This window comes from Bos taurus, chromosome 29, assembly GCF_002263795.3.
Source record: "Bos taurus isolate L1 Dominette 01449 registration number 42190680 breed Hereford chromosome 29, ARS-UCD2.0, whole genome shotgun sequence".
Lineage (NCBI taxonomy): Eukaryota > Metazoa > Chordata > Mammalia > Artiodactyla > Bovidae > Bos > Bos taurus.
This window is the reverse complement of record NC_037356.1, coordinates 49,190,947-49,217,924: the sequence shown is the minus strand read 5'-3', so window position 1 is coordinate 49,217,924 and position 26,978 is coordinate 49,190,947. Positions and strand designations below refer to the sequence as shown.

At 63.2% G+C, this 26,978-nt stretch overlaps 2 protein-coding genes across 5 annotated transcripts; both read left to right on the top strand.

The window, feature by feature from the left end:
• The first annotated feature begins 1,112 nt into the window (after nucleotides 1–1,112).
• CD81 (CD81 molecule) lies at nucleotides 1,113–20,818 on the top strand. Its single transcript, NM_001035099.1, is given in 8 exon segments — nucleotides 1,113–1,403; nucleotides 14,379–14,493; nucleotides 17,862–17,959; nucleotides 18,722–18,796; nucleotides 19,074–19,178; nucleotides 19,512–19,613; nucleotides 19,997–20,083; nucleotides 20,232–20,818. Coding segments are annotated over 8 exon segments (711 nt in total). The 5' UTR covers nucleotides 1,113–1,337; the 3' UTR covers nucleotides 20,295–20,818.
• Nucleotides 20,819–23,200: 2,382 nt separating this feature from the next.
• TSSC4 (tumor suppressing subtransferable candidate 4) lies at nucleotides 23,201–26,857 on the top strand. 4 transcript variants are annotated; one of them, XM_005227328.5, is made up of 3 exons: nucleotides 23,201–23,250; nucleotides 25,373–25,488; nucleotides 25,621–26,852. In XM_005227328.5, the coding sequence occupies exon 3, from the start codon at nucleotides 25,643–25,645 to the stop codon at nucleotides 26,618–26,620; it is 978 nt and encodes a 325-aa protein (XP_005227385.1). In that variant the 5' UTR covers nucleotides 23,201–23,250; nucleotides 25,373–25,488; nucleotides 25,621–25,642; the 3' UTR covers nucleotides 26,621–26,852.
• Nucleotides 26,858–26,978: the final 121 nt, after the last annotated feature.

Genomic DNA, 26,978 nt, shown 5'->3' with positions numbered 1-26,978 from the left:
AGCAGACCCCTCAAAGACGTTACTTCTTTTGGTTACAACCTTCAACATGCACAAACCCCTCACCTGTGCTCCTGGCTCTTCCAGAAGCATGAAGCCAAAACAAATTTTTAAATAAACCACCGAGAAAGCTACAGGACTGGCAGAGCCTCTCGATGGATACGACACAGTAGCCACTGGCCTTCTTCAGCTACTGAAATGCAAACCCCTGCACCATGAGCAAAATCAGCACGTCAGTCCCGGGCGGCGGCACTGGCCATGTTTCAAGCGGTCAGTAGTTACTCGTGCCAGGGTGACTGCAGAGGCAGAGCTCCCGTCTCTCCAGCTGCTGTCACCTTGCTGTCACCTGGGCAGAAAGCTTGACGAATCACCTCTTTGCCCCCTGGTTAGCTCAGGCAGTGAGGGCAGCAGGGAACTCAGGAGACAGCAGGGCTGTGGGTAATGGCACCACCAGGGTGTGCGTGAAACACGCCCTATGTTCCTGAGGCGGCCTGGGCCTCTTGGACGCAACACTGGCCGGGGGGACACTCTCTCTGTGACCTTTCTAGCACAGACTCCTCTACCAGCTCTCAGCGATTCCCCGTTTCCATGGGGCAAGGGCTCAGCGACCTAGACTCGGCTTCTATGATCTTCACGCCAGGGCCTCCTCCACGGCCGCCTCACTCCCAACCCGACCCGGCTTTCTGTCCCGGAAAGCACTGTGAACAAAGCGCACTGTTTAGCTGTTGGCCGGTGCATCACCTCCTCCATGGGGCCTTCGAGGATCGTCCCCAGGAGCCTGAAGGAGGAGGGGAAGTGAGTCTTCCCTGGCTGCAGGCCAGTCCTCCCGCGCGGCCCCTCGGGGAATCGAGCGTGCCCGCAGCCTAGGGATGCATGCGGCGCCTGGCACTGCGCGCCCAGGCCCCTGCGTCCTGACTGCACTATTTGACACCCCGAAGTGTGTGAGCCACAGCGGGAGGGTCGTGCGCCCCTTCCTCGGGGGCCAGGCTGCTGGCTGGGGCTGCGTCCACTCCGCGCTCCGGCAGCAGGGGCGGGGGGGGGGGGCCTCGGGGCGGAGCCTGTGGGCGTGGCTTCGGCGCCCTATTAATACCGGAGCGGGGCGCGCGCCCGAGCTCAGAGTGAGCGCGCAGCGGCTGCGAAGACTCAGGCGCGTGCCGGCCAGGCCTCCCGCTCGCCTAGTCCGCGTTCCTCGGCGCCCCTCGTCCGCGCCTGCCCCGCGCCTCCCGTCTGCGCACCCCAGCCGCCCGCCAGGCCCCCAGCCGCTCTCCAGGCCGCCAGGCCCCGCGCCCGACACCCAGGACAGGCACGCGCCCCGCAGGCCGCCCGCCGCCCGCGCCGCCATGGGGGTAGAGGGCTGCACCAAGTGCATCAAATACCTGCTCTTCGTCTTCAATTTCGTCTTCTGGGTGAGCCTGCACCGGGGTGGGAGGGCGTTCCCCGAGCCCGGCGGGCCGCGCGCTCGGCTAGGCCCCGCCAAGGGGCGCAGCCGGGCCGCTAAGTTGCGGGGCCACCTGTGTGCGCCCAGCCTGGGTGGGTGGGAGGGCCTAGGCCGGCGAGTCGCGAAGGTGGGGGTCGTCCGGGGCCGCCGCGTCCCTCGACGGCGGGTCTGGGGGCTCTAAGACGGGTTTCGGGCCTCTGCGCGTCGGGACCCAGAACCCCGCGGCCGGGCCCTTCGGGGACCTGGGGTCCGTTCCCGGCTGGTGATGGTGGTGGTGCGGTGGGTGCGTGTCCCGAACCCAGCGCCCGGCTACTGCTTAGTTCTCCGGACCGCTGTTTCTGGGGCCGCCCTGCTTCTTGGGGAAAGAGGGGCTCGAGGGCGGGGCTTGAGACACCCCGCCCCCATGAGCTCATCAGAGCCACCGCCCCTAGATGGGCGGCCCGGCCCGGTGCAGTGGCTGGCGGGCGGGGGGAGGTGGGGTGGCGCGCTACAGTTTGCCTTAGTCTTGGGGACTGTCCATCCCACTCTGGGCCCAACTCAGTTTCATCCTCCTGTTTGCTGTCGCCACCCTGAGGGTCGGTTTGGGGGTCCGTGCCCGGGCAAAGCGCAAACAAGAAGCGCCCTGCACCCGGGTGGCCCGCGTGCCGGGGTGCCTGCATAGTGGTGCCCCCAGTTTGAGGGGCCGAGCCTCCTCACCCAGAGGTAGATTCCAGCCCCTCCTCGCCCTGGGGCGCTGCAGAGGCTGTGAGGGGCGAGGGGCTGAGCGGTGTTCCAAGCTGGCACAGGCAGGGGGCCCGGAGAGCTGGGCGACTCCGAGCCTGAGGGTGCTGGGGCGGGGTGGATGCCCAGCTCCGGGCTTGGAAAGAGGTGCCCACAGGTGAGACGTCTGAGGGGTGCTGGAGGGTCTCCTGGGGCCTCTGGGCAGCAGGCCTGAGTTGTGTTTCCTGATCAGCCTTAACTGCTGGCTGGTGCCTGGTGAAGCTTTGGCTTTTGTTTCCATTTCCTGTTGGTGCTGGAATTAGCGGCGTGGAGATTTCTTGCTGTCCCGGGGGTCCCCAGGCGTGGGCGTCAGGAGCCCCTCTGGCAGCTGTGCGCTGCCACCCCTCGGGGGTCCCCGGGCAGGGACCTGGGCCACTTTCTGGCCCCTCGTTGCTCCTCCACCGCCCCAGGCTGCTCAGCCCTTGTCCCGGAGGACGAGGACTGTCTGCTGGATGTCAAGTCGACAGGGGGAGGCTAAAGTTTTAAAATGGCTCCTGGAGAACTGTGTGGGCCTGGAGACCTCTGTTTGCCCTCTGGACGGCCCAGGGTCAGGTCCCGGGACACCGAGGTGTTGGGGTGGGGAGGGCGGAGACTGGACTTAGAGTGGAGCTGTCACATCCTGCCTGCAGGGGCACCCGTGGGGGCCCGTGGCCATCAGCCTCTGCTCTGGGGGTGGGAGCAGGGAGGTTGGCAGGATGGGCCAGGGGCCTTGGCAACCTTTGCTGAGGGGCTGGCCTTGGTGTTGATTTAGTAATCGCCTGCTTTGGCCTTGGCAAGGGGTGTCGACCAGACCCCCTCTCCCCGCGGCTTTCAAGCTTTTCCCTTGAGAGCAGAGCTTGGGAGGGCCCTGGTGGGAGGTGGGGGGCAAGGAAGGAGACCGAGCTTCCCGGAGAAGCCCCTCCCACCGCGCGGCCTGGGAGGTCTCCTGCAGACTCCCCCCTCCCCCAGCCCCTCCCAGCTGCCTCTGGTAAAGTCCCAGGTTTCCCAGGCAGCCCAGGCGGAGGCCTGACACATCCCCCGGGGCCACTCTATTCAGGCCGGAGGAATTATTTCCCCTCCCGTCCCCTCCCCGGGCCTGCCCTTCAGAGCTCTGACAAGTTGGCTTCCAGGGGCACAGAGGCCCCACCCACCCATGGTGGGGAGCGGGGAGTCCCTCTCTGCACCCCCAACCCCAGCCAAGAGTGTGGGGCCGGGGCCTGGACCCTGGTGGAGCCTGCTGCCCTGGTCCTGGCTCCCTCCCTTCTGAACTGGGGGTCCTGTTAGTTTAGGAGCTGGGTGCTGGGCTTGGTGGCCGTAGGGAAGACCGCTCTCCTTGGCAGGTGTAGGCTGTGACGTGGGGAGGCTGGGATGCGAGCCAGGCGGGAGGTGGAGGCTGCGTGTCTGGATCCGGATCCAGGCACTTTCGCAAGTTTCATTTCAGAGAGTAAAGCCGTCCCCTTGGGAGGCGGCGGCACAGGCCTGCTGGCATGGGGTCCTGGAAGGAGCCCACCCCTACATGCCAGCGCACACGCGTGCGCACATACAGACACACACACAGGCTCACACACACACACGGGCTGACATACACAGGCTCTCACTTGCGCGCGCGCGCGCACACACACACACACACACGGGCTCTCACCCATACAGACACATGCAGCCTCTTACACATGCAGACACACACACGGGCTCTCACACACACGGGCTCTCACACACACGGGCTCTCACACACACACACACAGGCTCACACACACACATGGGCTCTCACACATACACACATATATGGTCTCTCACACACACGGGCTCTCACATGCACACACACACACACACACACACGCTCTTACACACACACACCCCACGGGCTCTCACACACACACCCCCCACGGGCTCTCACACACACACACAGGCTCACACACACACATGGGCTTTCACACATACACATACACATACGGTCTCTCTCACAAACACACGGGCTCACACACACACAGGCTCTCACGTGCACACACACACACACAGGCTTACACACACACACCCCCCACGGGCTCCCACACACACACACAGGCTTACACAAACACACGGGCTCTTACACACACACACACCCCCCACAGGCTCTCACACACACACACACAGGCTCACACACACACACGCACATACGGTCTCACACACATACACGGGCTCACACACACAGGCTCTCACATGCACACACACACACACACATATGGGCTCTCTCACACACACACACACACACACACACACCACACACGGGCTTTCACCCATACAGACACATGCAGGCTCTTACACATGCAGACACACACACGGGCTTTCACATATACATACATATACACACGGGCTCTCTCTCACACACATACACACATACACACCGGCCCTGCGCCCCCCCCCCCCCCACCCCGCCACACACACACACATGGGCTCTCCCACGTCTGCACACTAGACCCTGAGCCCCTGTGGAGGTGGCTGAGGGCTGTCAGGTGGCTGGGCTGGCGGACGAGTGGCCCGGCCCGAGCTGGGGAGCGGGGCCTGGAGCTCCTGCCCGCTGGGGTGTGTGTGGGGGAGCCTGGGAGCTCCCTGGGAGGGTGGGGCGGCTGGGACTCAGGGGCCCTGCTGCTGGGGCCGCTCGGGGCCTGTGCAGGCTCCTGGCCCTGCACTCTTGCCCAGCCCAGAGTGTGCAAGCTGTGGGAGCCTGCCAACCACATCTGTGAAATGGGTGTGATCACGGCTTCTCCTCTGGGACAGCGGCAGCCTCGCCCTGACACCCACTGCCCCCATGCACTCACGCCTCCTTCCAGAGGAAGTGGCCGGGGCAGGCCGGGGCAGGCTGGGGCAGGCTGGGGCGAGGCTGGTTAGAGGCCTGCTCACCAGCCTTTTGCTGTCGCTTCCAGACGGCACATGGCTGTCTGTCACTTAGCGGTTCTGTCACCTTCCTTCCCGGGAGAGGGGCCAGACCCAGGCGGGCTCTGCTGGGGGGCAGGGACTTTCTGCGCCTTGTTTCAAAGGGGCAGGTGGCCTCCCCTGGTGACCCCGGGCACCTGGCTGCTGAACTTTGGGCTACGGCTGTCGATCTGGGCCAGGCCAAGAAGTGGAAGTCTGTGGTCTGTGCCCAGGTCAGGCTTGCCCAGGGGGAGTGTCTGGGCACCAGGCGGTACAGACGTGGGCACCCGGGACCCTGCTGGCTCTGCTCCACCCCATGGGGTGCTACCCGCGGCCCCCAGCTCAGTCTCCCTCCGGAAATTTGAGTTCACCCTGATCCCTATCTCTAACTGCTTTGAAGGCCAGACAGAAATAAGCTCGCCAAACCACCCTCCTCCCAGATAATCTACCTACACTCCTTCCCAGTGCCTGAGAGCCGTGGCGGGGGAACCTGGGCCGTGGTCAATAAGGTTTAGAGTCCAGTGCCCGAGGGAGGGGCCGACGGCACGTTTGCACTCGTTTTGGAGAGGGCCCCGGTTAGGGGTGGTGTGGGGGTGCAGGAGCCTGGCCCTGTCCACCCCGGGACCTGGGCCAGGCTGCGGCCAGGCCTGGGTATTTCCACCTTGGAGGCGGCACTGGCCGGTGGCCAGGACCGCCCACCCTGCAGGAGCAGATTGACTACGACAGGTTAGCAGAGTCTCTCCTGGGCCATTTCCACCTGTCCGCCAGATGTGGTTTGACCCCGCAGGCTTCCTCCCAGAGCCTCTGGACTTTGGTGCCACCCCCGCCCCCCAGCGCACACTCTGTTCTGTGGGGCCTGGGCCCCTCCTCGCTACAGCAAAGCCGGTGCCGATTCCCACAAGACCACCGGGGGCCTCCGGGTGGGCGCCCAGATGCTGGGGGAGGCCCTGCAGGGGTGGCCGACCAGCTGAGGGGCAGCCACCCTCCCTGGCCTTGAGGCCTGCTGGGCTCCGCGGACAGGGAGGCACCTTGGAGCTGGGGCTGGGGGTGGCGTCAGGCTCCTGAAGAGCCTGAAGCGTAGTGAGGATGCTTCGGGCAGGGGGCTCCAGAGCCTGGGTGTGGGTCGGGTCGCCACAGAGGCCTGGGGAGCAGGGCCCCCTTCCCCTCTCCACGGAAGCTGTAGCCCTTATACCTTGAGAAAGGTGCTGCTCCCTGCACCCCAACTGCCAGGGAGACGTGATGATTGTGGGGGAGGTGAAGGACAGGAAGCCAGGCCCATGCGGAGCAGGTGGGTGTGGGCGGGCGGCCCCCCCGCATCCCTTGCCCTCACAGTGAGTCTTCTGTTGCGACTCCCACGCCCAGGTCGCCCTGGGCCATAACTCTCCCTCGGGGAGCGTCCAGCAGCGCCCTGGAGCCCTGCCTCGCCTGGCGTGCCGTCTGCCTCACCTGCGGTGCCTGTTGAGTTTGCTTCAGCTCTGCAGCCCGTTGCTGGCTACAGCTCAGGCTGTGACTCTGGGGCTACCAGGTGCCCTGGGCATCATGGTGGGGGAACATGAGTAAGGACCCCGGGCTGCCTGCCTGCCTGCCCAGCCTCCAGTCTGGGTGCTGGGAGACCCGAGCCCCAGAGCTCGATAGTGTGGGTCTTAGGTGCATGGGGGCTACCAGGGGGCGGTGGGCCTGGGAGCCGCCTTCCGCAGTCCTGCCTGCTCAGGGCTCACGGGGGTGTCTTCCTCACACACAGCCGAGGTCCTCTCTGCTCCCCACCCGAGGGGCTCAGCTGCCCGCTCTCTGGGTGGACAATCTTCCCTTCTGTCCCCAAGATATCAGCTCTAGCCCATGTGAAACTCCTCAGCGCCTTCCCCTTGCCCACATCTGCGGCCCACTGGGGCGATAAGGAGCCTGAGGTTCCAAGTGGCCCACGTGAGGAAGTGGTAGACGCAGGCTGGAAACCAGGGCCCTTCCTTCAACCGCTATGGTTCAGGGCCGGCATGGCTCCAGGCGGCAGCAGGGTGGTGTAGCACTCCCCCAGGGCGACTGGCTGTGCCCGGGCTTGTGGCGAGCAGGTGCCGGTCAGACATCCTGAGCTGCCCCAGGGGCCCTCTGCTTGCCTCTGCCCCCTACCCGGGCCCACTCACCTGCCCTCTCCCTCTGCAGTGGGCTCCCAGTACCCCCAGACCCTCCTTGTCTGATGTGTGCGGCCCCCTGCAGCTTAGCCTTGGGAGGTCAGTGTCCACATGTGCCCCCCGCCCCCGCACAGGGGCCGAGGGGGCAAAGGGCCATCCACACGAGGGGCTCTTTCAGCTGGTGGGCCGGGTTTGGGGTGGAGGAGCAGGCCACTTCCTGGGCTCCTTGCCCACAGTGGGTGGTAGGCTCGGGAACTGGCCCAGAAAGTGACCAGGCCTGCTCTGCTGGGCCCCGGGAGGCGGCGGGGGGCCTGTGTTCACCTCCCGGCAGGAGGGCGCTCTGGGATCCCCTGCTGGTGGGGCCCTGGGGCCCGAGTCCTTCCCCACCCCCACGCCTATTTTTAGAGGCCGGGCCAGGCGGCTTCCTGAGGTCGAGGGGCTGGAGAGGGGTTTCCGCTTCCTGGCTGAGCCAAGGGTCCTGCTCCTCTGTCCTTCCTTCCTTCCTGCCCTGAGCTGGGCGGCCCTGCTCCCAGAGGGCACGGCAGGACTCCGGGAGGGCAGTCAGGCCCCGTGTCACCGTGTCTGTCCTTGTGGCGGGTGGAGGTGGAGGCTCAGCCTGTGGGGCCGCGTCCCGGCCCCGCCTGAGTGGGGTGCCCTCTGGCCCTCCTGACCCTCCATGCCCATTAGCAGCATCTGGGCTGCACCTCTGCCCTCTGAATTGTCCCAGGGTCTGCAGGGGCACTTCCTGCCTCGCTCTCTTCCTGTGGCCTTCACTGTGCTCCTGGGCGGGTCTCCAGGCCCCAGGACCTCTCGGGTGCCGAGCCGTGTGGACACTCCCTGGGTCAGAGCGCCGTCCTCCCTGACAGCGCTGGGCTGAGGGCACGATGAGGGCACGAGCGCCTGGGGGCTGCTGGGGCTCAGCCGCCGATTAAAGGGGCACGGGGTACACGGATGTCCTGTCACTCCTGGAGCGTGTGGGCAGCACTTGGGGCGACCATGCGGCAGGGTTGGGGGTGGGGAGGTGCCCGAGGCCTGGCGGGGTTGGTGGGGGGCAGCAGGCTCAGCTGAGAGGGAAGCAGGGAGACGCCCGCTCCTTCTCCGTTTCAGCTGCTGCTTGGAAACGCAGACTGGCCGGGCGGGAACCCAGTGTACTTGGCAGCTCCCCACCCCCTCTTCCTAGCTGACGCTTTTATTTATTAATTCTGGGAAAGGAGGGAAGAAGAGAGAAACAGAAAGTGAGCCTTCAAAGCACTGCAAACAGCCCGTGCCGTTCCCCGGTGTGGAGCCCCCTGGTCATCCCAGCAGCGGGCCAGCCAGCCCCTTCCTGAGCTGCTGCCCAGCCTCGCCCCCAGCAGGAGCGTCTTGGATGCAAGAGCAGCTGGCAGCAGCCCTTCCGACAGGCCGGCGCTCTGGGATCCCCAGAGGGAAAGGGGAGAGGGGAGAGGAAGCCGTGCAGACCCCACCGGGGACCAGCCTGCCCGACGCTCCCAATGGCCGTCCCAGCAGTCGCCAGCGCTGTCGGGCGCGCTCCGTACACAGCGGCGTCATCCGCGTGCTCTGCCCGTGTCCACATGTGCACCATGAATTCCTCAGTGTGCACGTGAGGACACTGGAGGCAGGAAGACGCCCAGGGGTCCAAGGTGACCAGTAGCCGGAGGTCCCGGTTCCCATGCAATGCCAGGACAGCATGCTTTCCGTTAACACCGGACTCTGTTTTGTAGCGGGCGTATCCTTAGTTATCCAGTCCCTTGTTTGATGTTAAACCTCAGTTCTGTGGACAAGATTTCAACATTTCCAGATGCTTCCTGCTGGTCACTGGAAGCCTGGGGTCCTGACCTCGGTGAAGAAGGCAGCTGGGATCCTTCAGGACTTGCTGCTTAGAAGTCCAGTAGACAGGGATCTGGGTGTGGGGGCTTTTAAACAGCTTTGTGTGACACAGCGTCAACCGCACATTTAAGATGGACAACCTGGGGGCTGCCCTGGTGGCTCGGTGGTGAAGAAGCCACCTACCAGGGCAGGAGGTGCGTGGGTTTGATCCCCGATCCGGGAAGACCGTGCATGCTGCAGGATCACGAAGGCCGTGGGCCGCGGCGGGTGAGCCCGTGCCCTGGAGTTGGTGCCACAGCGATGAGAAGCTTCCCCTGCAACCAGAAAAGGCCCTGCAGCAGTGAAGACCCAGCGCAGCCGCAAACAGAATGTCTTCAAAAGGAAAGGCTTCCCTGGTGGCTCTGACAGTAAAGAATCTGTCTTCAGTGCAGGAGACCCAGGTTCAATCCTTGGATTGGGAAGAACCCCTGGAGAAGGGAATCACTTACTCACTCCAGTATTCTTGCCTGGAGAATCCCACGGGCAGAGGAGCCTGGTGGGCTACAGTCTGTGGGGTCACAAAGAGTTGGAGATGACCTAGTGACAAATTTTCACTTTCGTTTTTACCCAGCCCCCAAGGAAGACCAAACTAAACTTGTGTCCAGAGTACACGTGTGCTCTGTCCCAGCAGCCCTGGATTTTGACGACCTGCTCAGGGTCTACACTGGCTCCTGAACGATTTTCTCTTTGGCAAACTATAGGGCTTCCTCCTTTTCAGACTGTTCATGGGGTTCTCAAGGCAAGAGCACTGAAGTGGTTTGCATTCCCTCCTCCAGTGGACCATGTTTTGTCAGAACTCTCCACTGTGAGGCGTCCGTCTTGGGTGGTCCTGCATGGCGTGGCTCCTAGTTCCATTGAGTCAGACAAGGCTGTGGTCCATGTGATCAGATGGGTTAGTTTTCTGTGACTGTGGGTTCCAGTCTGCCTGACAGAGAAGGACAAGAGGCTTATGGAATCTTCCTGATGGAAGAGACTGACTGAGGGGGAAACTGGGTCTTTAACTTCTATGCAGAGCACATCATGAGAAATGCTGGGCTGGAGGAAGCACAAGCTGGAATCAAGATTGCCGGCAGAAATATCAATAACCTCTGATACGCAGATGATACCACCCTTACAGCAGAAAGCGAAGAACTAAAGAGCCTCTTGATGAAAGTGAAAGAGGAGAGTGAAAAAGTTGGCTTAAAACTCAACATTCAGAAAACAGATCATGGCATCTGGTCCCATCACTTCATGGCAAATAGATGGGGAAACAATGGAAACAGTGACAGACTTTATCTTTTTGGGCTCTGAAATCACTGTAGATGGTGACTGCAGCCATGAAATTAAAGGACACTTGCTCCTTGGAAGAAAAGTTATGACCAACCTAAGACAGTGTATCAAAAAGCAGAGACATTACTTTGCCAACAAAGGTCCATCTAGTCAAAGCTATGGCTTTTCCAGTAGTCATGTATGAATATGAGAGTTGGACCATAAAGAAGGCTGAGTGCCGAAGAATTGATGCTTTTGAACTGTGGTGTTGGAGAAGACTCTTGAGAGTCCCTTGCACTGCAAGGAGATCCAACCAGTCCATCCTAAAGGAAATCAGTCCTGAATATTCACTGGAAGGACTGATGCTGAAGCTGAAACTCCCAATACTTTGGCCACATGATGTGAAGAGCCGACTCATTTGAAAAGACCCTGATGCTGGGAAAAATTGAAGGCAGGCAGAAAAGGGGACGACAGAGAATGGGATGGTTGGATGGCATCACTGACTCAGTTGACATGAGTTTGAGTAAACTCTGTGACTTGGTGATGGACAGGGAAGCTTGGTGTATTGCGGTCCATGGGGTTGCAGAGAGTTGACATACGACTGAGCGACTGGACTGAACTGACAGGGCTTCCCAGATGGTGCTAGTGGTGAAGACCCATCTGCCGATGCAGGAGATGTTGGTTTGGTCCTTGGGACAGGAAGATCCCCTGCAGGAGGGCATTGCAACCCACTCCAGTCTTCTTGCCTGGAGACTCCCGTGGACAGAGGAGTCTGGCGGGCCGCAGTCCTTGGGGTCGCAAAAGAGTCGGACACAACTGAGCGACTGACACTTTCAGTTTCACAGGACCTGGTAGGTTTTGATGTGGGAGGCCCCTGTGGACACTGAGCCCGCCACCAGGAGGGTGTGCACAGCGCTCACCCCAGCAGAGCCCCAGGGCCTGCCCCCAGGGCACCACCTCCCTGCTCCAGGCAGTCACTAGCCTGCCACTGCTGCCCATGTCTGCATGTCTTAAGTTTGTAAAGAGTTTTTGGACCCTTAGTTCCCTGACCAGGGATTGAACCTGTGTCCTCTGCATTGCAAGCATGGAGTCCTAACCCCTGGACTGCCAGGGAAGTCCCTCTTCTACCTTTTATACGAAGGGAATCAGAAGGTGGGTTGTCCCCGGTTTGGGGGCTTACCGGGAAAGCACATGTGTGTGGGCATGACGTCCACCCCCACTTCGGGCAGTACCTGGGGGTGCAGGGGATGGCACAGGCCTGCGGGGGGAGCATCCTGGGGGCTGGAGCTCTGTCCCTGGGGCCCTCGCCGGCACCTGGTCTGGTCTCCGTCTCACTGTGGTTTCGTTTGCATCTCCCCTGGGGCTGGTGACGTCAGGCATCTTTCCGTGTGTTTATTTGCTGCGCGTGTTTCTTCTGCGGTGAAGTGTCTGTTCAGGCTTAGGTTTTCGTGAGGTTTCTTGGCCTGTTTTTTAAAAATAGGGTTATTTGTATTCTTGCTGAGTTTTGAAAGTTCTTGATACCTGTTGGATCCGGGTCCTTGTTGCCATTTGCCAGCGCCAGTCCGTGCTAGTCTTTGAAGAGCAGGCTTCTTTCAGACTTGGGGGTTTTCTGGGTCCCCCGCCCTGCCCTCCTGGGGTGGGGTTGGGGGTCGCAGTGCTGCTTTGCCCGTCCTCTGTAGGTGACCGTAGGTGAGTGCTCACCGCCCCCCGGACTGGGCTGGTCACTGCCCATTGCCTTCCCCAGGCCCACCCGAGCGGGCGTGTGCGGGGCCTGGCATGGCCGAGGAGGGGGCACTCTAGCACCAGGCTGCCCCCTGCCCTGTAGGCAGGACGGGCTTCCCTGTCCACCCCTCTGGAGGGTGGGGGAGCACAGGGAAGTCTGGAGACCGCAGCCCCCCTGCACATCCTGAGGTTTGTGCTGGGAAGCTCTTCCCGAGGTGGCAGAGGTGGGGGCTCTGCCTGCCTCTCGGTCCCCCTGCCTCAGCGTCTGGGGGTGGGGCAGGCGTGACCCTCACTGCTTCCGTTAGGACCAGGCGCCCCACATGGGCCTGTGCCCTGGGACCCTGGGGTGAGGGGCTGCAGGGGAAGATGGGTGGTCCCAGCACAGCCAGGGGCGGGAGGGGCCCCTCCGTGTCCGTCGCCCCTTGCAGTGGGGACACCAGGGCCAGGTCGGGGTTGGGGCCCAGCCTCTGGGGCCACAGAGGGAGGCCGGGTGAGGCTCCCCGCCCTGCCCGCTTGTCCCGGACTCTCACAGAGCGCTCTCTGGACCACAGTTTCCAAACAGAATAAGTGGCAGTTTCCAGCCAGAGTTACCACGGCAACCCTCAGCCTCACCACCGCCTTCCCTGGAGGCGCAGATGGCAGCCGGCTGAGCCAGGAGCCGGGACTCCCTCCGGAGCCGCCCGCCTCACCCACCACCCCCCACCTCACCTACTCTCGTCCCCCAGGCCCTCCTGCCCTCTCGCGGGTGTGACGGGCACCTGGGGCAGCCTCAGGATGCCTGTGGCTGGGGCACTGCCCTTCGCGGGGTCTGCAGGGCCTGGGTGCCCTGGGAAGGACCCTGCTGGTCCCGCGTGCTGCCCTCGGTTGGGAAGTGTTGGGGGGCAGGGAGCGCCTCCATCCTGGGGCAGGGGTTTGGAGGGTGTCACCTGCTCCAGGGAGGGGTGCCAGCAGCCTCCCCTGGCAGGGGCAGCCCGGCTGCTGCCAGGCACCAATGGTCCCCAACAGTCCCCGCCTTATCGTGCATGGAGCCAGCCCATTGTGGGAGGGTCTGGGTAGGGCTGCGAGCCTCCCGCCCCAGCAGTGCCCCGTGTCCCCTGCCTGGAGATCCCTGGGGGTGCTTGGGGCTTTCCTGGGGGCAGCCCATGGGGCCGGAGCCTCGAATCTCTCTTGCTCCGCTGAGCGTGGCCCCCACTGGTGACTTTGGGCCTCGCTCGGGGGCCAGCATCGGGCCGCCCAGGTGGTTTTCTTGGGGCCCGTGTTTTGGTTTCTCTTCCTCTTTGGACACAGAGCCAACGGTCTGTGTAGGAGCTGGCGTTCCTAGCTCCAAAAACAGTCACTGCCTCGCTGGTGGGGGAGCCCGGGGGTGCTTGCCTGGCCGGGTCGGATGCTCAGACGTGAGCCTGGCCTGGATGTGCCCTCAAGGGCAGACCCTGCCTACCCCTGAGCCACCGACCTCTGGGGGTGAGTCAGCCGGAAGCCCCCACCCCCATGCCAGGCTCTGCGAGGAGCCCCCTTTCCTGCCCGCTCTCAGGGCGGTCTCACTGCCGGCTGTCTGGGGGGGCACAGCAAGCTTCTTCCTCCCCAGCAGTCTCCCTCTCTCGGACGGCGACTGCCAGCCCTGCCAGGGCCCGGTGGCATCAGATTGCCACCCCTCACCATGTCCTGGCACCAGAGACTTGGCATTCACTCCTTGGAGTTCCCGGATGAGCCAGCTCAGGGCAGTGCCACCCCCTCGGAGGAGGGCTTGGCCTTCCCCAGGTCGCGGGCTCCCGTGTGGCCTCTGGCCAGATTTAGCAAGTGAAATACAGGGTGTCAGTTACACTTCCGCTCCAGGTGAACAGCGAGTGCTTTTCTGGCGTGAGTGTGTTCCGGGAGCGTTTGGGACACGCTCGATACTAAAGAAGTGCTTGTGAATAACCAGGTGTCTGAGTCTCATCTGACAGCCTGTCCCGCAGTCTCCAGTGGTGCTTGGTGGGAGGGTCTGGATGAGTCCCCAGTTCTCCGTTCCAAAGCCCGCCTGGGGCATCTGGAAAACCAAGGGGGCAAAGCAGACACGAGGCAGTGGGCAGCCCAGACCCCAGGGCCTGTGAGCCCAGAGTCTGTGAGCCCCGGGCCTGTGACCCCAGGGCCTGTGAGCCCAGAGTCTGTGAGCCCCGGGCCTGTGACCCCAGGGCCTGTGAGCCCAGAGTCTGTGACCCCAAGGCCTGTGAGCCCCGGGCCTGTGAGCCCTGCCCTTGGTGCTGACCCTGCAGAGCGAGGGCCCAGGGCCCGCCTCTCTGCGCTGCTGCGTGGGAGATCCATGTGCGCCACGGCCAGTCTCTGAGCCGCGTGTGACCAGTGCCCTGCTCTCTCCCCAGCTGGCAGGAGGTGTGATACTGGGCGTGGCCCTGTGGCTTCGCCATGACCCGCAGACCACCAACCTCCTGTATCTGGAGCTCGGAGACCGGCCCGCCCCCAACACCTTCTATGTGGGTAAGTGATAGGGGATGGGTTGCAGACCTGGGCAGCTCTTGGCTGGGAGCCGGCAGGAACAGGCCACTGGGGGGTGTGATTGTAAGCTCAGTGAGGCTGCAGACAGGCAGTCAGGGAGCACTTCCAGGAGGAGGCGACTGAGTGGGCCTTGCTTCTCCCTGGGGCAGGGAGGAGGAGGCCCACCAGGAAGAGCTTGGGGGTGGGTTGCATCAGCCTGGGGACGCTGAGGGGCCTGGGCGCCCTCTGCAGTTGTTCCAGGGCCTGCCTGGGCCAGGGTGCTCCCAGGGAAAGCTGGATGGGAGGGGTGTGGGGCCTGTGGGGATCTCACCAGATCGCCCTTAGGGGTGAGGGGAGCCAGGGCAGGAGCAAGCGGGTGGGAGCAGCTGGGGGGAGCCAGGGCGGGAGCGGGCAGCGGGTGGGGGCGGGGGCGCTGTGTCAGGCCGTGGGCCTTTCAGGGAGGCTCCTGGGCGGGGTGGAGCTGGATGCCTGGGCTGCCTGGGGCCCCTCGGCCACACTGGCTGCCTTATTAGGCCGCGGCCCTTCAGGGCATCTGTCAGGCTGGGTGTGGGGTTGGGGCCTCCAGGAGCAGGGGTTCTGGAGGATGGGGAGGGGTGCCTCCTGCATGCACAGCAGTGCCCCTCCTTCTGGTCCTGCCCCCCTAAGATGGGCCTGGCTCCCAGGGAGCTCAGGGAGGGTGTGCGGAGTCATTTCTGTCCTTTAAAGGACTGGCCCCTGGGCGGGCCCCGCTCGGCCCCACAGGCAGAGCAGCAGGCCGGAAGCCTGCGGGGCTCACGTGGGGCGCGACCACCTGCCATCCTGGGTGGACCCTGCAAGGGGTCCCAGTCCTCCCCGCTGCGTGGGGGTCCCAGTCCTCCCCGCTGCGTGGGGGTCCCAGTCCTCCCCGCTGCGTGGGGGTCCCAGTCCTCCCCGCTGTGTGGGGGTCCCAGTCCTTCCCCGCTGTGTGGGGGTCCCAGTCCTTCCCCGCTGCAAGGGGTCTCAGTCCTTCCCCGCTGCGTGGGGGTCCCAGTCCTTCCCCGCTGCAAGGGGTCCCAGTCCTCCCCGCTGCGTGGGGGTCCCAGTCTTCCCCGCTGTGTGGGGGCCCAGTCCTCCCCACTGCGTGGGGGCCCCACTCGAGATGCACGCGTGGATGCTGGGCTGGGGTGGCCCACACGCACCATCCCGCTCGGCCACCCCGAGTCGTGGGGGGTCCTCTTTGGGCCAGCCCCAGGAGGGCTGGAGCCCGTGGTCTGGGGGTGGTCCCGGGGCCAGCCCTCCAGGGAGGGTCCCCAGCTCTTGTCTGCAGGGTCCTAGGCTCCCCACCCCCCAGGCTGCGGGGGCCCCCTCAGGTCTGAGTCTCAGGCGGAGAGCATGGGTGTGCACACCCCAAGAGTGCACAGGGGAACCGTGACCCGGCCCCTGCTGTCCCCACGCCAAGCACCCTCAGAGCAAAGCAGCCAGCCTTGCCCACACGTCTGAGGATGCAAGGGTGTCCTTTGGACGCTCGAGAGGAGTTTCTCCCTGGGGCTCCTCCCAGGCCTCTCCTCCCCCTGCCCAGGGCCTGCCCCTGCGTGGTCCCGGTCTTCTGTCCGCGTCCCCCTCTCCGAGCTCTTGGTGCAGGGGGTGTGGGCTCCCCAGGGCGCACCGTTTGGGAAGGGGATCCCTGTCCTCGTGGCTTGGCTGGCTCCTGCTCTCAGCCCAGCGTGTGGCCTGGCAGCTGGGAGAGGAGCTGAAGCCCGCCTGCCTCAGCCTGGACAGGGCAAGGGTGGCAGTGGGCTGCAGACCTGGGTGGCCCCGCGCGGCCCCCTGGAGACACATTCCAGGCAGACGCCCGGGGGTCTGGGGAGACCTTGGTAGAAGACTGGAGGCTGGGGCCGGGCCCAGGCCGTGATGGGAAGGGTCCCATAGGGAGGCTTGTGGGGGCATGGCTAGCGTTGCGGGTGCCCCTCCAGCCTGTGCCACAACATGCCGTCGCTGGGCCTGAGGGCTCCCCTCAGGGAAGGAGTGAAAGAGGGCTGGACCACCTGGCAGGCCGGGTACCAGCCCCTGGACTCAGGCTTCTGTTGTGCCACCATGCCACCAGGGGTGGGCGCCTCTCAGAGCCCCTCTGGCCACAGCGTCCCTGCCCACCCGGGGCCAGCCTTTCGGAACCCCCTGGCTGGCAGAAGGATGAAGACGTCCGACGCAGACGAGCCTTGCCAGGGCGGTGGGGACAGACCTGGGCCCTGACGTGAGCTCTGTGTCCACTGCCAGGAAGTAGGGGGTGGTTAGAGGGACTTAAGCAGCACCCAGGCCATGCTGCAGGGCCCGGGAGGGTCCCCAGCCTCACAGGTCAGAGCCAGAGCCTGCTGCAGCAGGAAGGCTGCCCCGTGGGGCGGGCTGGGGGTGCTGGGAGCCAGCACCTGCCAGGACGCCCCTCCGTGGTGCCCTGGGCCGTCCCGCTGAACCTCAGGGAGGGATGTGGGGACGGGAGTCTCGGAACCTGGCCATGTCCAAGTGAGGAGCCCCCAGGGCTTACCCTCAGCCAGGCCCACTCACGGTCGCCCAAAGGCTCTGTCTGGCCCAGAGAGGGCCCTAGGCTTCTTCTGAGCCTGCCAATGGGTCCCAATTCCCAGACTTCTTCTCCAGAGACAGCCAGGCAGGACCAGCGGGCCCTTGGCACCAAAGCCCTGGGACCTGGTGTCCTAGCTCTGCCCTAGCTTCGCCTGCTGCGTAACCATGGCAACTGGGGGGTGGGCGCAGGTCTGCTGGAAGGACTAGGGTTGTGGGAAGTCCTTGGAGAGATGTGGTCAGCGTTTCAAGGGGCAAGGGCCCCTTCTGGGTGGGCTGCAGACTCAGGGAAGGGCCGCATGGCCAGCAGTGAGTGCTGGACAGGCCAGGAGGACAGACTGACCCTGTGTGTCACCCTCAAGTGAGCTGGGGCCAGCAGACCCCGGGCTCCACTCCGCCTCCCAGGCCAGCAGCTGGGCCCTTGGCACCGAGATGCGGGTGGCTCTCCAAGGCCCACCGAGTCCCGGAGGCTCTCAGGGGTCAGTGCGCACAGGTGGCGGGGTCAGGCGGAGACCCCAGAACACTCACCACTGGCCGTTCAGTCCTGGCCCCGGTGATGCCTGACTCCCTCTACGTCACAGAGGAGGAAACTGAGGCCCACAGAGGTGCCCACATGGCCCTGCCAGGCTGCTTCCCCCTCGAGGCTCCTCTCCAAGCCACTTGGCATCTGACCTCCTCCCAGCAGGGTGGGCGCCAGCACCTGGTGGGCCCTCCTGAGCCCTGGGCAGTGGTGTGCGTGCCCAGCGCAGGGAGGAGGGCTTCTGGGGGTTGGGGGTGCTGGGACATTGGGCTGCTGAGGGTGTGACCTCTCTCCACTGCAGGCATCTACATCCTTATCGCCGTGGGTGCTGTGATGATGTTCGTTGGGTTCCTGGGCTGCTACGGGGCCATCCAGGAGTCCCAGTGCCTGCTGGGCACGGTAAGGTCCTGGGCTGGGTATGGGGTCGGGGGGGAGGGCTGCAGGGTGGGCCAGGGGGCAGAACCAGGAGTTCGGTGCCAGCCCGGCCCTGCGAACCTCCCTCAAGTGCCAGCTCTCTGGTTGCCCCAGTTTGTTCTCAGACCCCACCATGGCAGACTGCTGCTATATCGAGTTTTTTGTCTAGTTCCTGGTTATAAGTCCAAGTTGTTTTTCTCTCTCTTCTTTGTTAAAACGAGCCACAGATATAGTAAAGGGTGAGTCCCTGCCCAGGTGTGGCCTCAGGTATCCCTGGGAAGTCACCCATCCACGGGAAGCAGAGGCCTGGCCGTGCTGCCCAGGGCCTGGCGTCTGGGTGGCGTGGGCTGGGGAGTCTGCGCCTGTGTCTCCGTGGGGGGGTCCCGGGTGCACCACAATGACTCCCCCCCCCCGCTTCCCACAGGCTTTGCTCCCTGTCCCCTCCCACCTGCCCAGAGCCAGCCTTGCCCTCCCCCCACCCAGCCACCCTGTCCTCCAGAGCCCAGTCTCTCGGGGCTGATGAGAAGGGTGGCAGGTAACTGCCAGCCCGAGTCCTAGACGCTGCTTCACACGGTTCATCCCCCATCAGGGCTGGGGCGGGTGGATACTGCCGAGCGCCCCACACGCGCCCGTGGGCCCCTGGGGTGCTCGTCGTCTGTGGCAGGCGAGCCCCTGCCGGCCTCGGGGAGCCCTGGGCCCTCTCTGGCCTGTTCTGACCTCCTCTCTGCCCGCCCTTCCCCTCCCCAGTTCTTCACCTGCCTGGTGATCCTCTTTGCCTGTGAGGTGGCCGCCGGCATCTGGGGTTTTGTCAACAAGGACCAGGTGAGCCATGTCCAGGTGGAGGGCAGGGGTGCTGGTGGGGAGGGCAGGGGCTCAGGCTGTGGGGAGGGCTTGGCCTGTGGGCGCTTCTCTGGGCAGGCTCTTCAGGTAGGAAGCCACAGAGGGCTTCCTGGAGGAGGGGGCGTGGTGGCCGAGTGAAAGGCAGAGCCACCTCCCAGCTCCGGGTGGGCAGGTCCGTTCTGACCTTCCAAGCGAGCCAGGTGAAGGCACGTCTTGGCGGGGGACAGTCACCCTGCGCTATGAGCACCTCCTTCCCCAGATCGCCAAGGATGTGAAGCAGTTCTATGACCAGGCCTTGCAGCAGGCCATCGTGGACGACGACGCCAACAACGCCAAGGCCGTGGTGAAGACCTTCCACGAGACGGTACGGCAGGGCCGGGGCCGGGGCACGGAGGGAGAAGCCGGGGCCGGAGGCTTTGTCCTCTCGGTGTGACCTCAGCCAGGAGCGGGAGGGGCACTGGGGCCTGGCTTCCCCACTCTCGGGAACCTGGGGTCTTCTGGGGGGTCCCCGGCAGGAACTGGGTGGGCCAGCACAGCTAAGTGGAAGGGTGAGGAGGAGTGGGCCGCTCAGCGTGGTTCTCCCCCAGGAGGGGACTGCCCCAAGCCCCCAGCTTCCGGGCCAGGGAGGCTCCTGGGGCCTCTGCAGCCCATGGGACATGTGCCCAGGGCTGACAGCGGGCGCCCTCCATCCCTGCAGCTTAACTGCTGTGGTTCCAACACGCTGATGACACTGACCACCTCTGTGCTCAAGAACAGCCTGTGTCCCTCCAGCGGCAACGTCATCACTAATTTGTTCAAGGTGCGTGATGATTCCCCCGTTTGGCTGCCGCCCCTTGGGTCATGGGTGGTGGCCGGGGCTCCCTCAGGCCATGGTCATGCTGGGCCGTGCGGTGGCTGGAGTTGGAGCTGCTCTGCCTGGGGACCGTGGTCACTTCCGAGCCCCGTGTAGAGGGTGCCCTGGCCTCCCGGGCCAGCCCTGTCCTGACGGTGCCTCGTGGTCTCTGAGCACGGGAGGGTGCCTTTGGCATGCTTGCTGTTCACACCAGGCAGAGACCAGACGCCGTCCACACCTCTTTTGGGGGGCCCTGGGGGCGGGGCTGTGCCCCTCCATGGGGCCCCGGGCTGCTGCCCTGTGGGGTCGGAGGATGGGCGCCTCTGATTGCCCTCTGGCCGCCCCTGCAGGAGGACTGCCATGGGAAGATCGACGAGCTCTTCTCGGGAAAACTGTACCTCATTGGCATCGCGGCCATCGTGGTCGCTGTGATCATGGTGAGTGGGGCACACTGGCTCTGCTTGGGGACCCCACCCCAACATCGGGGTCTCCGAGAGCTGACGGACCTGCCCCTGACCCCCCGGGGGTCTCCACCCCCTCCCACAATCTCCGGGAGCTGACCACCCGCCCGCCCCCTCCCTGCAGATCTTCGAGATGATCCTGAGCATGGTGCTCTGCTGTGGCATTCGGAACAGCTCGGTGTACTGAGGCTGCGGCCGCTGAGGCCTCAGGGAGGGCCTCAGGGACCCCGGCAGCGCCCCCCGGAGTGATCCAGACACTTCCAAGAAGGGGCCGCCGCCACCTGTGTATATAACCTCCTGGTACCACTGCTACACTTATCAGCTTTTTTACTTTTGAGGTTTTGTTCATGTCCTGAAGCTCCCTGTTAATTGTCCTTTTGGGGCTGACGTCACCTGTAGGGGCGTGTGAGTGGGCCGTGGGGACTGCAGGGCAGGGCCCCCCTCTGCTGCTTGGGGGCTCTGCTTGCTCAGCCAGGCCTCTCCTGGGGGCCACCAAGGGCCGTCCAGCCGAGCTGCACCCACGCGCCCGTCCCCATGAGCGACACACACGCTCAGCCTTTTTTTAATCCTTGTTCCTTTCCGGCCACCTGTCTCTGGAGCCGGGTCTACGAGCAGCCTTATGCCTTCAACGCGCACCTCTCCTTTCTAACGCGTCACCTTCAATTGTGATTACATCTTGAAAAGTCATTCAATAAAGAAGGAAAAACCAGGCATGCTAACACAGTCTGGCCCCTCCGTGTGCCCGTGGCCTCTGAGATCCGGAGGGCAGCCTGAGGAGCCGAGGAGCCCGGCACGGGTGGTGCTCAGCTCTCTGGACCCTGTTGGTGGGTGCCGGTGGGGCCCCTTTCTTGGGCCTCGTGTCGCCAGCAGCAGCCTTCACCTGGCCCTCACTCCCGTCCCCGCTCCATGGCACTGCTGCCCGGGGGGGCCTACGAGGGGTGCGCAGGACGACCCAAAACACTTGGTACAGGATATGAGGGCCCTGCAAGACTCCCCTTCCTCTTGACGGTCAGCTCCGTAGACGATGGACACACTGCTCCCTCCCTAGGGCCTCTTCTCTTCCTGTCTAGCTGGTTGTAATCTCCTGTAAAGGCGATGGGTGGCCCCATCTTCCAGGGGCTGTAGGTGAAGCCCTCAGCCACTCACTGGGGGAGCCCAACCTGGCCCAGCACCAGGGACTGAGGCCCAGCCAGAGGCTGCTGCCCCCGCCGGGAATGCTGGGTTATGTCGTCATGAGCTGCAGGCAGGTACTGACCTGTCTGTACACTAAACTGACCTCTTGAGAATCCAAGTCCCTGGCTGGAATTTGTATGTTAAGGGCTCCCAGTGGCCACCTTGGGGGCTAATATTGGAAACTAGGTCCCAGCCCTGCATTGGGGGTCACAGGGCTTCTGTATGTGGGTTGGGAGACGGATGGCCCAAGGAACCTGCTCCTTTTTACTTCTCCCTGTGCTGTGAAACCCTCTTCAAGCTGCGATGTGAATTAGTGCCTGGGGTGGCTGGACCCCCTCATTCCTGGTGAGGCCCTGAGTGTGGGCACCTTTAGGGATGACATGTCCCCAGTTCAGTTCAGTCACTCAGTCATATCTGACTCTTTGTGACTCGTGGACTGCTCATGGACTGCAGCACGCCAGGCCTCCCTGTCCATCACCAACTCCTGGAGTTTACTCAAACTCATGTCTATTGAGTCTGATGCCATCCAACCATCTCATCCTCTGTTGTCCCCTTCTCCTCCTGCCCTCAGTCTCTCCCCGCATCAGGGTCTTTTCCAATGAGTCAGTTCTTCACATTAGGTGGCCAAAGTATTGGAGTTTCAACTTCAGCATCAGTCCCTCCAAAGAACATTCAGGACTGATCTCCTTCAGAATGGACTGGTTGGATCTCCTTGCAGTCCAAGGGACTCTCAAGAGTCTTCTCCAACACCACAGTTCAAAGGCATCAATTCTTTGGTGCTCAGTTTTCTTTATCGTCCATCTCTCACATCCATACATGACTACTGGAAAAACCACAGCTTTGACTAGACGGACCTTTGTTGGCAAAGTAATGTCTCAGCTTTTTAATAAGCTGTCTAGGTTGGTCATAACTTTCCTTCCAAGAAACAAGTGTCTTAATTTCATGGCTGCAGTCACCATCTGCAGTGATTTTGAAGCCCTCAAAAATACAGTCTGTCACTGTTTCCCCATCTTTCTGCCATGAAGTGATGGGATCAGATGCCATAAGATGTGTCCCAAGGTTGCACATTAAAGTGGGCCCTGTTTCCTCTCTGGGTTCCTGGGCTGGGCAGCAGCACGGCCTGAACCCTGGATTCCTGGGTGCGGCCCTGGCCGAGGGGGCTCGCTCTGGCCGTCCACTAGGGGAGACGAGAATCTGCGCTGAGCTTCAGTGGGTGCTTCCCCGGTGGGTCAGCTGGTAAAGACTCCGCCTGCAATGCAGGAGACCTGGGTTCAATCCCTGGGTTGGGAAGACACCATGGAGAAGGGAAGGGCTACCCACACCAGTATTCTGGCCTGGAGAATTCCATGGACTGTATAGTCCACAGGGTCGCAAAGTCGGACACGACTGGGAGACTTTCACTTTCGGGGCAGAAAAGACCAGTCAGACAATCGGCAGGCGAGGCCAGGGCGCCTCCCTCAGGCGGCTTGCCACGCGGCGGCCGGCCCGAGTCGTCCAGTGGGCGAAACAAATGCACACCGCGGGACACGCCCCGCGGCCCGGTTCCAGGGACCCGAAGGAGCAGGGACGGCTGCTCCGGAACGGGATCGGAAGTGCCTGGAAACCGCGCCGGATACGTTACGCACTTCCGGTTCTTGCGGCTTCCGGCAAAGTGGGCTACAGTACCGAGAACGAGGCTCTGGCCGTTAGCCCTGGAGCATTCTGGGAATCGCAGCACTGCCTCCTCACCCCGTCTCCCTTCCTGAGTCAATTCCGGTCTCTTCGCGAAGGAGCGCCACAGTTTCCTGTAGGGAAGCTAGCGCATGCGCAAAGACATCACTCCCGATAGGCCTCAGGAGTGGAAGCCAGGTGCCTTGTGGGAGATGTAGTTCTTCAGGCGCGGGAGAAGTGGCCATCGCCTAGCGGGGGACTCGGTTTCCCAAAGGGCTGAGCGTGGCTCAAGATGGAGGCAGCCAGGCCGAAGTGAGCCGGTAGGTTTTTGGTGGGGAGGGCCGTGCTGCTGACCTGTCGGGCTTCAGCGGGCCACTGTCCGTAGTCTGCTGCCCTAACCAGGGAGACCCTCGTGAGGCCCGGACCCTTGGCCCGCCCCCGCCCGACTTGGCCGCAGGACTCAGGCAGCTGACACGAGCGCCTGCTGGGCACGCGCCGACATTCTGGGCGCGTGGAGTGGAGAAAATCAAGGCTCTGCCTCCCGGGGGAGAGAGACAACCCTCAAGGAAGCCAGCGCTCCCTGGGACCTGGCCAGCCCCGACCCCGCGCCTCCGTCAGCCTGGACTCAGCTCTGCCCTGCAGTGAGCTCAGGAAGTTCTCAGAGAACTCAAGAGACGCAGACCTCGCATGCCCGATCTTGGGGCGCGATTCCCGGCTCCCCTCGGTGTGTCCCACTGATCACGGGCGTCCAGGGGACGGGAGTGCAAATTTAGGAAGCCAGAGGCTGGTTGAAACTCCAGCTCTGCCTCCAGTGTACTGAATGACGGGCAAATTATCTCCCCACTCCGGTCCTGCCAGCCCTAAAACAGACACCGCTGGCGCTTACTTCGTGTCCCCTTTCTTGGAGTTGTTCCTTCATTTTGGGAGTCATACAAGGCCCAGAGGAATGGAGATCTCGCCTGTGTTTGGCCTGGAGCAGGGCACTCAGAGCCACTCCTGGTCCACCTGGCCTGGTCTTTGGTGGGTGCAGGAGCAACGGAGTCACCCTGGGCGAGCAAGGGAGGCTTGGTGGGAAGAGGAAGTTGGTGGACAGAGGCTGAGCCCTGTCCTCTGAGCCTGGAACCAAGTTTCAGGGTGCCTGGTAACACTGGAATGCTAACCAGGTGTTGGCAGGACTTCTGTGTTCTACTGGGAAAGTGAAGGTGTGTGGAGGATCACAGATGTCCCTGGAGGTTGCCTCAGGAGCTGTGGGGCTGACCTCTGCCAAACAAGGCTGAGCCAGCTTCCTGAGAGCCTGACCCTCAGATGTCAAGGACCTGGCTGCAGTCCCTTCTGGAGCTCCCAGGCATCTCTCTGCACTCAGGAGCACCCCTCTTCCCCACAGAGCTGGCAGGTGCCCCCGGCTTTGTGGAGTACTTCCTGCCTGCCCTTTTCCCAGGCAGCATCCCACATCAAGCTCTAACATTCTTTACTGCAGTTATTAGCAAAGTGAATAAATGTACTCGTCATCCACACGACAGATATTTGTGAAGTCCTGACTGAGTCAATTCGAGCTGTTCAGTGAGCCGGTTTGCAGTTACCGCCATGACTGTCAGCTGCTTCCCGTACCTCTGAGCACTCACGGACCTGAAAACGTATGATAAGCTATCACGTGGAGCCACCACAGGACGTGTCAGTTACCAGGATTAGCCTAGTGACTGACACGAAGTAGGTTCCATAATTTCACTTTTTGAAAAGCGTGATCACCCTTCACAACTCCTTGCAATCCATTAGAAAGTATGTATGTTACGAGGACAAAACAATTGAACAGTGCCAGTGTGTGTGTCAGAACGAAACAGTGACGGTCTTTCTCCGAAGTGAAAAAGTACTCAGTCGGTGGCCAGGATGCCCTCAGTTTCCAGTTTGTAGTCCACAGGTTTTTTTTTTTAATGTTTCACACCTGCAGCTGCTAGCCAGTGAAGGAGGACGATACCTGCTTTAGCACAAAATTATGTTATACGTGTCATTCATTCATTTCTTCATTATTTATTGGAGAAGGAAATGGCAGCCCACTCCAGTATTCTTGTCTGGAAAATCCTGTTGGCAGAGGAGCCTGGCAGGCTACAATCCAAAGGGCCGCCAAGAGTCGGACGCGACCGAGCTGCTAAGCATACTGCCTGCCACTACCGCACGTGGCCGACAGAGGGAGCGCAAGGATTGCTGCTGACCCCGGGTTGACACCCAGGCTGGCTGCTCTCTACCAGACCACCCTGTGCGGGTCCCCTAGTGGCTCTAGTCAGACCTGCCTGGCGAGGCCTGAGAGAGGTGACAAGTCACAGGACCAGCTCCTGGGCCTGGCTGTTCCGGGGGCTTTGTAAACCCAGGCCCACTCCGGGGGGGTTGGCACCACTTCTGTTTGTCTGCCCTCTAGTCTGATGGCTGGCTGTCCCTCCCTGCCCTTAGCCGGTCACCGAGCCGCTGAGCAGAGCCGTGCGCAGGGGCCTTTGCCACCAAGAACCTTCGTCAGCATTCAATCCACCTGCCCTCCAGCGTCCAGCAGGCGCCCATCAGACGGGGAGGTAAGAGGAGGGCTTTTGGTCGGGGGTGGGGCTGGCCCTTCCTCCTGGGACACCGCTCTTGCTGCTGATCCTGCCCGGGGTGGTGGGTCTGAGCTTGTGTCCTCGGGGACTCCCGGGGCTGTTTTGGTGCAGGTGTGGCGTGGCCTGGTGACACATGGCAGAGGCAGGGCACAGCCAACACTTCCTTGACCCGGAGGTCGACGCCCTGCCTCCCGACACTGTCTCCCTCAGCGACTCGGACTCTGACCTCAGTCTGCCCGATGGTGTTGGGGTGGACGCCCTGTCCCCGGGGGGGCTGCCTGGGGAGGCTTCTGGGGATTCAGGCCCCGATGAGCCCCCCTCGCCCCCCAGGGGCCTCCCCACAGAGGCGGTGCAACCCTTCCACCTGAGAGGCACGAGCTCCACCTTCTCTCAGCGCAGCCACAGCATCTTCGATGGGCTGGAGGGGGCCGCCAGGCGGGCTGTGCCTGCTGTGACTCCAGCCAGCCCGGGTGATGGGGGGGGCTTCCAGCAGCTGCTGACACCCTCCAGCCAGCCTGCAGCGGGGGTCCCAGGTAGGGCTGCTGGGAGCCCTGCTGCCCAAAGGGCGCCCCCTGTCCCTGACTACGTGACCCACCCTGAGCGCTGGACCAGGTACAGCCTGGACGATGTGGCCGAGGCCAGCGAGCAGAGCAACCGGGCTGCCGCCCTGGCCTTCCTGGGGCCGCAGAACCTGGCTGCCCCCGGCAACTACATGCCTTCCTTCAACCAGGACCCCTCCAGCTGCGGGGAGGGCCGGCTTGTCTTCACCAAACCCACCCGAGCCAGTGAGGCTCGGCCCGACAGGAAGAGGGTATCCAGGAAGGTGGGGGAACCGGGCAGGGGCGACCCTGGGGTTCCAGGAGCGGCAGGGGGCGAGGGCCCCGTGGAGCTTGCCCACCTGGCCAGGCCCGGGAGCCCCGAAGCCGAGGAGTGGAGTGGACCCCGAGGGGGCCTGCAGGAGGTGGGTGCCTCTGCAGGCGTGGCCCACGCCAGGCCTGGGTCCAGCCCCCCGCTGGTGGAGACAGTGGGTTTCCATGGCAGCAAGAAGCGGAGCAGGGACCACTTCCGGAGCAGGGGTGGCAGCCCCGAGGCCCCAGGTGCAGAGCTGTGAGCTGGGAGACTGCCTGGCCGCCTCCCTGACCTGGCTGTGCTAGAAGGCTGGCCACCGCTGCCCCCAGGGCGGCTTCAGGGCTGGAGCGGGCTCAGGGCTCCAGGGCAGCGAGCTGGCCCGCCGGCTGCCTGTAGGTGCCACCAGGGAACCGAGACCTCGCCAGGGTGTGGGCCAGGGGTGATGGAGGCCCAACCCGTTTCTGCCCGGGAGACAGTAAAGGCTCTACACGTTCCTCTGGCTCCGTGTATCTGTGTGGACCACCTCTCCCCCAGCAACTGCAGCTGGGGCCCTCCGCCCTCCAGCCCCCAGTGTCCTGCGCTCGTCAGGAGGTCTTTCTGTTGACTGAGGCGGGTCCCTC